At 33.5% G+C, this 12,853-nt stretch overlaps 1 protein-coding gene across 2 annotated transcripts in view; it reads right to left on the bottom strand.

Moving 5' to 3' along the window:
* Positions 1-12,853, bottom strand: part of Paf-AHalpha (Platelet-activating factor acetylhydrolase alpha) — an 80,141-nt gene that overhangs the window by 44,245 nt on the left and 23,043 nt on the right. For both annotated transcript variants that reach the window (XM_090412573.1, XM_090412572.1), the window contains one exon: positions 8,059-8,148. In XM_090412573.1, the coding sequence (XP_090268699.1) occupies positions 8,059-8,148 (90 nt within the window). The remainder of the gene's footprint in view (positions 1-8,058; positions 8,149-12,853) is intronic.

Raw genomic sequence — 12,853 nt, 5'->3', positions numbered from 1 at the left:
GAGTTTAAAGGCTCAGCCTGTCCTTTTAGAGTAGCAATGTTAGAAGGAGATTTGTCAATAGACTTAGTTGATCTTATTAACTCAGGGTTTGTCATCTCACGAGGGTCTAATATAGAGTATTCATCCTTCTTTCCTTCAGATTTGAGTGACTTTTCTAATATTTTCTTATTTAAAGATAGTTCCTGTGGATTAACACAAAGCTCTTTTGGTGTTGCCCTTGGTAGGCGAGTATCACCTGACAAATACAAAAGAGTTGATAAGGAGGGGACCTGAGCATTACAATCTTGGGCTAACATTTGCCTAATGGAGGAAATTTGATACATCTCCTCTAGGATTCTCTCTCTCCTTTTTGCTAATTCAAAACACCCTTCCAGATCAGTAGCTTCCTTCTTATAAATTACTTCCCTTAAATTATCATGTAATCCTATTTTAAATTGTTGGAAAGTAATCCATACTAAGTGGGGTTTCTGAGCATCAGTCACTTTCAAACTGTTAGATAATGTCAATAACCGATTGTAAAATTCTGTAACAGTATCTTTTTGTATGACTCTCTGTAACTTCCACAAATTTGGACCAACACTTTTTAGTTTACAAAATTGAGACAATAAAATTTCTTTGAATTTAGAATATTCTAATGTTTCCCGAAGTATCGGTGAAGAATACAAGAATGTTTTTGCTTTACCTATTAGTTTGCTTCTAAGTATTATCAACAACTGAAAGTCTGTCCAACCTGCTGTGTCTCAATATAAGTAAAAAAGGATAACACATCATCATAGTCTTCTCCTGAAAATTGGGAAACTACCTGTTGGGGATTCACACTTCTTAAAAAATTCACTGTCTTCCATCTCTGAATTTGAAGTAACAGCCATAGTGATAAATAAAGTATTAATTTTAATATAATCCTTTAATTTCAAAAAAAAAAAAAAAACTTTGTCTTTGCCTGATTTCAGATTACAACCAGTTCATTGTGATTTATTTAATTTTCTTTCTAAATTTTCAGGGAGCAATTCCACAATTATTATTACCAAGTTAAATTAAATCTGTTAATTTACAGCTGTTAAATTACTTTCTATCAATTAAATCACATCCTGTCGACTGCGCCATTTTGTCGTGACGTTGTTCTCTTGATGTTCGAATCTGCCATCTTGTTAAAAGTCACTTTCATAAAATAAAAGAAACTAATTGTAAATTGATCACTAATCTAAAGGTGGAGAAATTTCTATTATACTGCACCACTCTATCCTTAGATAAGTCTATATGAAATAGTAGGATCAATTCAAAGTTAGTAAGCAGTCTTCTCATTCATTCAGGCCGAAGTATTTATTTTCTCTCTTTGGGATTCCCGCTAGATTCGAATTTTTGTGAATGGTGCAGTAAAAAGAATTTCAGGCAAATACAACAGTTAGGTTAACAAATAAAGCATTTAATATAGGTCATATAACACTTACATAAATTTTTACTTCTAATTTTAAACAATAGAAATAAGTCGAACATTAAGTCAAGTCAATTACAATATCACAATCTTCCAAGTCTTCACATACACCTTCTTAACTTCTGGGTTGTAAAGTCTTTACATTTAAATGAATATAACTAAACATCCAATCTAATTAGTTTTCACACATTTTTCAGTCATGCTATAAGTTCAAAATATTACAGGATCTAATAGCTGAAAATATCTTTTAAACAATTCTTATCTCCAACTCTCAATCACGAAGGGTTTCCACAGTTAAAGTTAATAATACACTATGACAGACCTACTGGAAATGGTTCCTAGAACATCTATTATGTTGTGAGCAAACTTCTGGAATTTACTTATCACACTTAAAGAATAAAAACACATCTACAAAACTTATCCGCAGTTATACTTAAAGCACTATCAATTACGCTTCAGAATTCTTGACATCAATTACAGGGCACTTCAACTATCCTTATTACCACTCATAAATTAATTAAAACACTGTGAGGTTCTCCTCAGGGCAAATCGGAAATAAGCTGCAATACTAGATCAGCTGAGTTTATTCAGAATTCTTCCTTGAACGTCCAGCTTTTTATTTTATCCGATTGTAGCTTTACCTTCTATTATTATTGCTGATTTCACTTTCAGCTAACTATAAAATTCGTTACGTTCTTGCTCACTTATAAAAATTATCCACTTAACTCCTACCCTTAAGAACCTTTTATTTACTTCTACTTCTTTATTTTATCCCTGCTTCCTCTCACTTCCAAGTTTCCGTCCCCAACTCCTTTCTTTTTATATATTTTTTTTTATTCTCTCTTTAGCCCACGCTCTGTTCCACTCGCGCTCGTTTATTTCACGCGTCTCCATGACAACAGACAAACAAACATTCTCGCCAATGTTAGACAAGGCTATACTACTACATTGAGTCATTACATACCGTTAAGCTTTATACACAAATAGGAATAATTAGAATATTTGCTTTTCAATAAATGCGTAGTTAATATTGCAATTACAAGTTTTTATAATATTGACATAACAATAAATAGAATAGCTTAATAATATTTAATACAGAATCTTATTACCATTAACACATTCCTTTGATTAAATAATTAAATATTTGATATAATTAAGGTAGTTATATGATATCAATTTACAATTTATGTTATTTACATTAAATAATATTTACAAACGGAGCCTTTGTGATGGAAATTCATGTTGGATTCTGAATCAAACAACATTTATTTTATTTTCTACATAATTAGAATCCAACAAAGGAATAATGCTGTCAGTTTCTTTAGTTCGTAACCATGTAAACTGCACAGATTACACATTTTTAATTTCCTTCAAATAGTTTTCTATAATGTTTAAAATTGTATGCAGTTGAAATGCTTAGGTAATATTTTGCATAGAAACCTTTCAGTCACATTTAAACTGTATGTTTGCTTGTGATCTCATTTTGTTTCACTGTTATTCCTCTTCATTGTTTCTTTTTATTAATATCACATCACACTCCAAAATATTACTATATTACTTTGTTTTGGCATGATGTACAGTATTAATAAAGGGGATAAATCTGAAATAAGACAGCAAGATGCTCTCGTCTGCCTGAACAATGCAGATAGTAGTACTATATTGCATAGCTAGGCGCATGGTTTGAAATGCCATATTTATGAATGTTTAGTATTTATTTATTGGAATTAATGTTGACATTTTTCAATTTTGTTGATAATTGAAAAAAACTTTTAAACCCAGGAACTCATAAAACAGGAGCTGCCTGAATATATATTATTTTGGTGCACAAACTGAATGAGCACCTAATTTTTATGTCCAATACTTTTGGCACTCTGACTAAACAATTTGCATTATTGTTCTATAATATTACTTCTTGTTATGTATTTGCTTGATGTTGTGCAATATGTTGCCGAAAGTACTGGAACACTTGAGAACTTTTTATTTCTAATAAAGTGTAGGAATCTACCTTTGGATTATATTGCAGTTTCATCTGCAGAATAAACATCTCACATACTTTTAACAAGTCTCATGGAAAATTAATCTCCATTCTTCATGCAAGATAGTTACCATATTTTTCAGTGTGCAAGACTATACTTTTTTCTAAAACTTTTAGACCAAAAATTGGGGGTTGTCTTATACACTGGGGGGGGGGGGGGGTAAACGGTTGAGAGACCCACAGTTGCCATAGCAAAATTGCTGGTACCTTGTCTCTGAAAACAGGTGTCTGCCAATCACTAGCCTTTGTTAACGCTGTCGATTGACATCGTTAACGGCTGATTCTGAATAAACCAATCAGAACTCTAAAAGCATTCATAGGTCTGCAACTCACTGGTGGGGTAAGTTAATGCATTAACAATATTTTGAGCACTAATCCGTAAAAATGTCTGAAAATAAAAAACGATTGTCATATTCTTCAAAAATGCAAGTTAAAAGTCATCAATTATGCATAAGAACATGGAAATAAACCTTCAGAGAGGCAGTTTGGACCTCCTCCTGCTGAGTGTATGATTAGACAATGGAGAAAAGAGGAAGAACAACTATCAAGATGCCAAAAAAGAAGAGGGCCTTAAGAGGAAAATCAACAAAATGGCCAAACTTGGAGCAGAGGCTAAGACTTGGATTATGGTTTTGGAAGCTTATTTTTTTTTTAATGGTTAGACTATAATAAATTTAGTTTAATCCTTTATCCAAGTGTAAGCAAACAAAGTTTGCACCTGAAGTATCTTCAGGACTGAGGTAACTCGTGGTAAAGGTGGCCTAAGCTCTCATCACTCCTAATCTTAGTATCTCCCATAATGCAAAGCACATCTCCTTGCAGACATGTATAATGCTATGCATTAAGGGAAGGGCCACTACCCAGACCGGTTTCGACCTTTATTGAGGTCTCGTCAGTGGGAGTCAGATCCAGAGATGGTAATACTAAGGCGGAAGCAATGGAGAAGTCATATTTACCTATGAGTTGCCAAAAGGTGTACCACATTATTATTAAATTACTCTGGATTTAGAGAAAGATGTCGGAAGTTTTTTTTTTTTTAACTTGGTTAGACCATAATAAATTTAGTTTAATCCTTTAACCAAGTGTAAGCAAACAAAGTTTGCACCTGAAGTATCTTCACCTTTACCACGAGTTGCCTCAGTCCTTAAGATACTTCAGAAGCAAACTTTGTTTGCTTACACTTGGATAAAGAATTAAACTAAATTTATTAGTCTAACCAAGTGAAAAAAACCTTCCATCTTTCTCTAAATCCAGAGTAATTTAATAAGGTGGTACAACTTCAACTCGTATAGGTAAACATGACTTCTCCATTGCTTCTGCCTTAGTATCACCACCTCTGGGTCTGGCTCCCACTGACAAGGCCTCAATAAAGGTCAAAACTGGTATGGGTAGTAGCCCTTCCCTTAATGCATAGCATTATACATGTCTGCAAGGAGATGTGCTTTGCATTATGGGAGATACTAAGACTAGGAGAGATGAGAGCTCAGTCTACCTTTACCACGAGTTGCCTCTGTCCTGAAAATACTTCAGGCACAAACTTTGTTTGCTTACACTTGGATAAATGATTAAACTAAATTTATTACTTGGATTATGGAGCAGTGCCAGAGTGAGATATGTGTGTCAACCAAGCTTATTCAATATGAGGCAAAAAGGTTTGCAAGAGAAATGAACATTGTTGATTTCACAGGAAAGGCAAAATGGTGCTTCAACTTCATTAGGAGAGAGGAGTTGGCCACGAGAACATGAACCAAGTTAGCTCAGAAAATGCCACCAGCTTATGAGGATAAAATCCAACAGTTTTAATCCTATAAAACTTCAGAAAAAATATGCTTTTGAACCAAGTCAGATTACAAACATGGATGAAGTGACTCTCAATTCTGATGTGCCTTCCAACAGAACTGTTGATATGAAAGGGGTCAAAACAGTGGCAATCAAAACAAGTGGTCATGAAAAGACACTATACCGCTGTCCTTTCATGCTGTGCAGAAACTGTCTCCTATGCTCATTTTTAAGAGGAAAATGTATCCTAAAGAGAACATACCACCTGGCGTTCTTGTCCAAGTTCATGAGAACAGCTGAATGAATGAAGAAATCATGGCTGTTTGGTTTGCAAAGATTTAGTCCAGAAGACCTGAAGGGCTCTCGAAGAGGCCAGCTCTGCTCGTGTTTGATTAGTTCTGAGCACATTTAACAGAAAACACAAAAAGGGTTGCAGCAGATTTACGAACACAGCTAGCAGTTATTCCTGGTGGACTTACATCAGCTACAATCAATAGATATTTCTATCAACAAGCCCTTCAAAGCTATGATGAAAGAAGAATGGAATAAATGAATGCGAAATGCAGGTAATAACTTGACACCAACAGGAAGAGTGAAAAAACCAACCATTACTGAGGTATGCAAATGGTCCTAAACTCATGGAATGGAGTCAAGCAAGAGGTGGTTGTGAAGTCCTTAAAATGTAAAATCAGCAATCCATGGAACTGAGGATGATTTCATATATATAGACAGCAACTCAGAAGAAGACAGCAGTGATGTAGTAGAGGTTGAAGAAAGTGATATGTCTGGAATTAATAGCGATGAAGAAAACGATATGCCCAGAACTGAGAGCGATGCATAATTTCTTAGTATGTATCTTAAAAATATTACCTAATTACTAAATATACTTCGAATATTTAAAAAAATATCAAATGTTTTATGTTTAAAATATTGATTTCTTAATTTTGGGCTCAGAAAAGTAGGATTCGTCTTATACACAGAAAAATACAGTAATCTTTACCAGTGATGATGACAACTAAGGACATCTAAAAATAACTTGTCTTTGAAATGGACTGGCTAATTTAAAGCCTCATCCAAATTCACTTTAATCATTGCAGTTATTAATTTAATAACTCATTATCACAGAGGATTTCACTATGATATTGGATGTTGTCTTGCTGAAACTATGAAGATATGGCCCTTCCATGGAAGGACTTGAATTCCATAGGCAAGCACTTGTAGATTATCAAGCACTTGTAGATACCCCTCTCCATTTATAATATTGAGAAAAACTAGTGGACCAATTTAATACCATGAGAAACACCATCACAACTTCCTCTACTGTGCCACTGAGACAATGCCCTTCTGCTTGCCACCAAATCCAGGTTTTCCCATTTCTAATGAAAACAGAATATAGCAAGATTCACCACTTCATTTAATTTGAAATGATAATTTCCAGTCATTTGGATCAACATGAACAATGAATGTTTGGATGAAGATAAAATGATATATATATATATATATATATATATATATATATATATATATATATATATATACATATACACACCATTAACCAGAAATAAACTAATGTCAGAACTGGATTAGGGTAACGGGTTTACAGTGATTCTACTGGACCTTGCTAAAGCCTTTGTTAAGATACCACATGGAATTCTAATCAGTAAACTGCAGCATATGAGAATGGATATAGGGTTGGTGAGATGGATAGGAGGGTGGTTGATGGAGAGATATCAGAGAGTAGTTATTCAGGAGTAGAGTCCAAAAGACGGCCTGTGACTAGTGGTGTGCCGCAGGGTTCTGTTCTTGGATCACTACTTTAATTTGTTCATTAATGATATAGGAAAGGATCTGGGAGGAACTGTGCATCTGTTTGCAGAAGATGCAAAGTTGGGTAGAGCAATAGTGAATGCTCAGGATGTCAAAATTTTGCACGATGATCTGGATAGTTTGGAGGAATGGGTTAAAGAGAATGGATGTCAATTTAATGTACCTGATGTACATTAAATTGACACATCGCAAAAGTGGCAAAATCTGCTCATCAAATCACTTAGTTGCTGAAAAACACTTTAACGAGCAGAGACAAATAACCTTCATCAGGTTATTGTTCCTCTGTATCGAGCCTTGATAAGACCCCATCTAGACTACTGTGCCCAGATATGGGCGCCAGAGTTTCTTCTTGATGGGGAGGAGGTGGAGAGGATCCAGAGACGAGTAACCAAGATAATAGCAGGACTATGGAATGAACCTTATGAGAACAGGTTGAAGATTTGTGGGTTGCAGAAATTGGTTGATAGGCAGAAAAGGGGTGATATGATTGAGACATTCAAATTACTGAAGGGTTTCTATAAGATTAATTCAGAAGATATTTTTGAGAATAGAAATGGTAGTGGGAGGACTAGGGGCCATCCATGGAAGCTTGGTAAGAGTGTGGTTAGCAAGTGTGTTAGAGCTAGGTTTTTTACTTGGAGAGTGGTGAATGAGTGGAATAAGCTGCCAGAGTCTGTTGTGGGTGCCATGACTGTAAATGAGTTCAAGGTGAAGTATGATAGATACTGTGTGAATGTTGAATAGTTGTTCTTGACATAATGTTGAGCCTCCCTCGATGAGTCTAAGGAGGACTTCTTGGAGCTGCCTGTAATAAAAATAATACACACAAAAGAAGGCAATACTGGTCACAGAAGTGAGTTTATCTCAGAAACATTCATATAAGGCATTTTTCATATTTCATAAAGCAACACATGATCGATATTTTTCTAATGTTGGGGTGGGGGAAGAACTGATACCTCACAAATATATTAGTCTTTTAACTTACCTCAGTGTGAGCCATCAAAGCTACAGTGAAGTCTCCAATAAAAACAACATCAGGTTCTTTTTCTTTGGTTTCTTCTAAAAATTGTTTGTGCTACAAAATCAAAACAAATCCCACTGATTTTATTATCAAAAAAAAATGTAAAAAATTGAAAAGTGTTCTTATTTCAATTTATATAACAATTATATTCAGAGAATCATTTGAATAACTTTATTTTTTTATATCATTTTATCAAAATATCACCACATGATTTAAATAAAATGAACTAGCACAAATACTGAATTTAGAGCAGTTAGTAGCAAATGTTTTTTTTCCCCCCACTGATACGAGAAAATCATAATTTGAAATTAACTTTTTTTCATTGTACATACATGAAATAATTAAAACACTTTAAGTGTGAAAATGATCAAAGTTTGCATTAATTGTTAAAACAAGGATATGTTATTTTAATAAATTATTTTTTTTTTTTTAATAATGATGCCACACACAGGAGGTAGAGTAGAACCTGTAACCCACCACCATTCTCATCGTTTCACAACAGTGCTGTGTGTGTGCGAGTGTGAAATGACGAGAATTAATATTTATTAATTCCACACAAAATTTGCCTTTTAAATGAAAATGATTCTTTACTAATTTTGATATGCTGAACACAAAAATGACAATAAAATCTGCCAATTGGCTCTTGTTTAGGAGAGACTCAGTCTGCATTGCATATATAGGTATCATTTGGCAACACTATATTTCAATCTCCTGATTGCAACATATTGCATCAGCTGAATCATACACAACATTCGCAGTAGTATTTGCATCATGGGCTGATGCAATGCAGTTGAATCATGATATCGCTGTTGTAAGATGATGCAATCATTACTATAAAGTGAAGTCTCATAGGGTGAGCAAGCATTTGTGCAACTTCCTGGGCTACTTCTGCGTCATAACTACTACACAAGTGACCCTGCAGCATAAATCCAGCAGTAGTGATGCCTCGTAATTGTGTTAATAGTGCAAATAACTTTTGCTAATATTTGCAGAAAAGTGATGTTTGCAAGCTAGAAAAAACCATCATTCCATCAAAAAAAGGTGTATCAGCTTTATTTTGGATGTAAGATCAGGGCCCAGACCTTGTCCTGGGCCCCACACATATGCTGCAGTACATGTGCTAGAAATCTTCTGAAGTGGCTGAAGTAATAAAGGGTTGATGCTGCTTGCTGTTCCTATAGTTTGGAGAGAGTTAAGCAATCATGCAAATGACTGCTACTTCTGCATAGCACCTGGCAAATGGAGCAGTGCAAATGATGGGTAGTGTAATAGAAGATAGTGTAGATGGAGGATAAGTAGCATAGATATAAACAAACAAATTTAATTAACTGGTGATGAAAACAAGGTCAGCAGATTAAGTAAAGAAGTACAGTAAAAACGGTAAATTTAATGCAGCAATATTAAATATAATATTAAATTAGAGGATATTTTAAACTTTGAATGCTTCAAGATTTATAACTTCCAAGGATTTATAAAGTAAAAGTCCCACTGATAATGCATAATTTATTACAGTCAATACACCCAAGGCTGCACTAGGGTCTTTGGCGCCTGCATGCAATTTCTATCTAAGCGCCCCTGTAACGATTCGGGAGAGTGTGGTTCTTTTACGATCATAAAAATTTTAATTATTTGAAATTTCTGAAATAAATTTTGATGGAACAGCCACACGTTGATTCGCTAAATGTAACGAACCGGTGGTGTTGACTAGGCAGGATAAACCAGACTATTCAAAAAATTCTCAAAAGTTAAAGCAAATTTTGATAAAGCCACTTTACTTTAATCATTGAATATAATGATACAGGGATTATAGCCTTCTCACCGACCCGAATCGCTAAAAAATTAAAATGAATTTTAAAGCTAAAATTTATTTGAACTAAAGTTTAAAAAATTCTTGCATTTTACAAGTTACTAAATTCTTAGTAACTTGTAAACATTTTTTAATAATTTTTATAAGTGGAACTATCTTTTAGAAAAATAAAAGAAACTCAAAATAGATGAGAAAATAAGAAAAGAATTCAGAAATAATTAGAACATTTAATATAAGTATTCAAAAAATGATATCTTTACAGAATAACAGAAAATAAATTAAATTACATAAATATACTTGAAATTTTTTTTATTAAAATTTCAAGGTTTTTGATTTCATATTCACAAAATTAGAAATAATGGTCTTAACGTTTAATTCCGGACATATATCATTTTCAATAGCTATTAACGCCAAACTAACAAGCCTTTTTGACATACTTGTTCTTAAGTAGGTTTTAATCAATTTCAACTTGGAAAAGGAACGTTCACCGCTCGCTACACTAACAGGTAAGGTTAATAGTAGTCTTAAAGCAACTGAAAAGTTAGGGAAAGATAAATTATTGGACACAATAAAATTAAGAATATCGAAAAGGCTTTTGAATATTTAAATTATCCTTCCAAAAAATATCCCGGAAAGCACATAACTCGTCATATAGTTCTATTGCATTTACGTCTTTATTGTCGCAGTCCTTCAAGAGAATCTCTAAATCGTCACAATTTTTTCGTAAATCTTCGTTATTAATTTGTAGTAATCTATACAAGAAATTGAATTTATCATATGTTTTTAGTTGTTCAAAACGTTCTATTAACGAACACACTGCAACGTCTAGAAGTGTATAAAACACATTCACTCTAAATTTATCTTCTGGCGATTGTGGTGTTTCGTCATGATGCTTGTAGTCAAATTGTCATGTCTTCTTTCGTCGAACTTCCGTACCAGTTTTAAATTCTTGTTTTCCATCCACCTCTTCACTGAGTTCTTTTGCCATTTTTAGAACTTCTTTAAAATTTGTATCCGATCGATACTCTTGTAAGAATATTTTTAAGTTTTCGATAGATTCTAAAGCAAGTGTAATGTTCACATTTTTGTCTTCAAGCATTTTACTCATAGGGTTTATTCTGTTAAGTAAATCATGCCAAGTTATAAGAGAGCAAATAAATTTGTAGTCCTTTATTTTAGCACATAATGTTTGTGCTTCATGCTGAGTTTCTTTATTAAAATTTTCATTATTTAAAATTTCAAAAAGTGCATCATACATTTCTCCTAACTGATATTGTAGAGGGCGGATTGCATTAATTTTACTTTCCCATCGTGTTTCTGATGTCTGTTTCAATGTTAGTTTTTTTACAAACTTTAAAAGGATTGCCCAACGTTTGTATGAGAATGAAAAGAAATTTTATATTTCTTGAATAATTGCAAAGAAACTAATTGTATCCGCATTCACTTTGGCTGCATCATTAATGATTAAATTTAGAGTATGAGCAGCACATGGCACATAAAACGCTCGAGGATTTTTGTTCAAAAGCAAATTTTGGAGCCCATATTTTTTCCCTTTCATATTTGCCCCATTTTCATACCCTTGACCTCGCATGTCTTCAATGGGAATGTTCCATTTTTCCAGTTGTTCCATTATTGTTGCACATAAACCACATCCGTTCGAATCTGATATATCTGCAAAACCTAAAACGTCTTCCCTGATCTTGACAATTCCATTGTCACAGGAAATAATAATGGTCATTTGTTTGTTTTACTTGCATCAGGTGTGCAGTCTAAAATTATGGAATAATATTTAGAATTTCGAATTTATAATAAAATTGTATCCCTGATTGCGTTACTTAAAGTTTCCAATATTTCATTTTGACTGTCTTTACTCAAATAGTGTACCTTATTGTATTCGTTGTAGGGCCCTTTCAACATGAGTTTCCATAATGAAATCAAACATAGCAAACAGTTCAACTAATTTAAAAAAATTGCCGTTACTCCTTTCATATAATTTATCAGATGATCTGCGAAAAGTTAAATTTCGACTACCAAGGAATTTTATAATTTCAATCAAGCGTTCTAAAACACTCGTCCAATGTTTCTTTTCCATTTCATACATGCTTTGAGTCTGGAAATCAATAGTTTTGTTTTTTTTTTAAATTTTTATCAAGTTCCTTCCATTTAAAGAAATCTTTCATGTGAGTTAAACTAGTCTCATGTCTACGTAAAGTTGTACTTGCATTTCTCCAATCGTTATAACCTTCTACAAGACTCAGTAGGTTATTCAGTTGATTTAGTAGGTGCGACAAGTTTGCAACAAAAGCAAAAAACAGAATTTAAAGTTTCAGAATAAATGAGCCATGTTGTTGGCACGAGCTCCCGTTTTCCATTTTTCTATTATAATACGTGTCGCCAAATTTACGACCATATGTATCTGTGGGATATATTATATTTTTCTTTTGAACAGGCCCCATTTCAACTAAAATGGCTCGTAATTTTTCATCAACATTTCCCCATTCACCTGGATCTTCTAAATTTACAGAGACTAACAATGTGTTAGTTTCGTGGTCAACTACAACTAAATCTTGTTGTAGTTGACTAAATCCTAACTATTTTTCACTTAAATCATGTTCAATTATCTTGTTCAATAGTTGCAATAGTACTTTCATGAAAACTGGATGATGTGCACCGTTCTTCAACTCTGATTTCTGATGTATCGAGTTGATTACAATCTGCATCAGAATATTTTAACAAATTTATTAAGAGCCCCAGTTTGTTTCTTAATATCTGCTTCTTTCGCAGCATGACGCTTATGATTTTGTGCACCGAATAACTTTTTTTTAAATTTTTGATTCCATTTCTATTTTATACCCACAAGAAATTATTACACAACGTGACACAGAGACGAAATAATAGTTGGCACTGCACTACTGTCAGTAGCCTAATGTTGGAGGTTTAATGGATTTTTTA

Source organism: Typopeltis vanoorti, chromosome 23, assembly GCF_054136105.1.
Source record: "Typopeltis vanoorti isolate ZY-2024b chromosome 23, IOZ_Tvanoo_1.0, whole genome shotgun sequence".
Classification (NCBI taxonomy): domain Eukaryota; kingdom Metazoa; phylum Arthropoda; class Arachnida; order Uropygi; family Thelyphonidae; genus Typopeltis; species Typopeltis vanoorti.
Note: the sequence above shows the minus strand (reverse complement) of the source record. Positions and strands in the feature narration are given on the sequence as shown.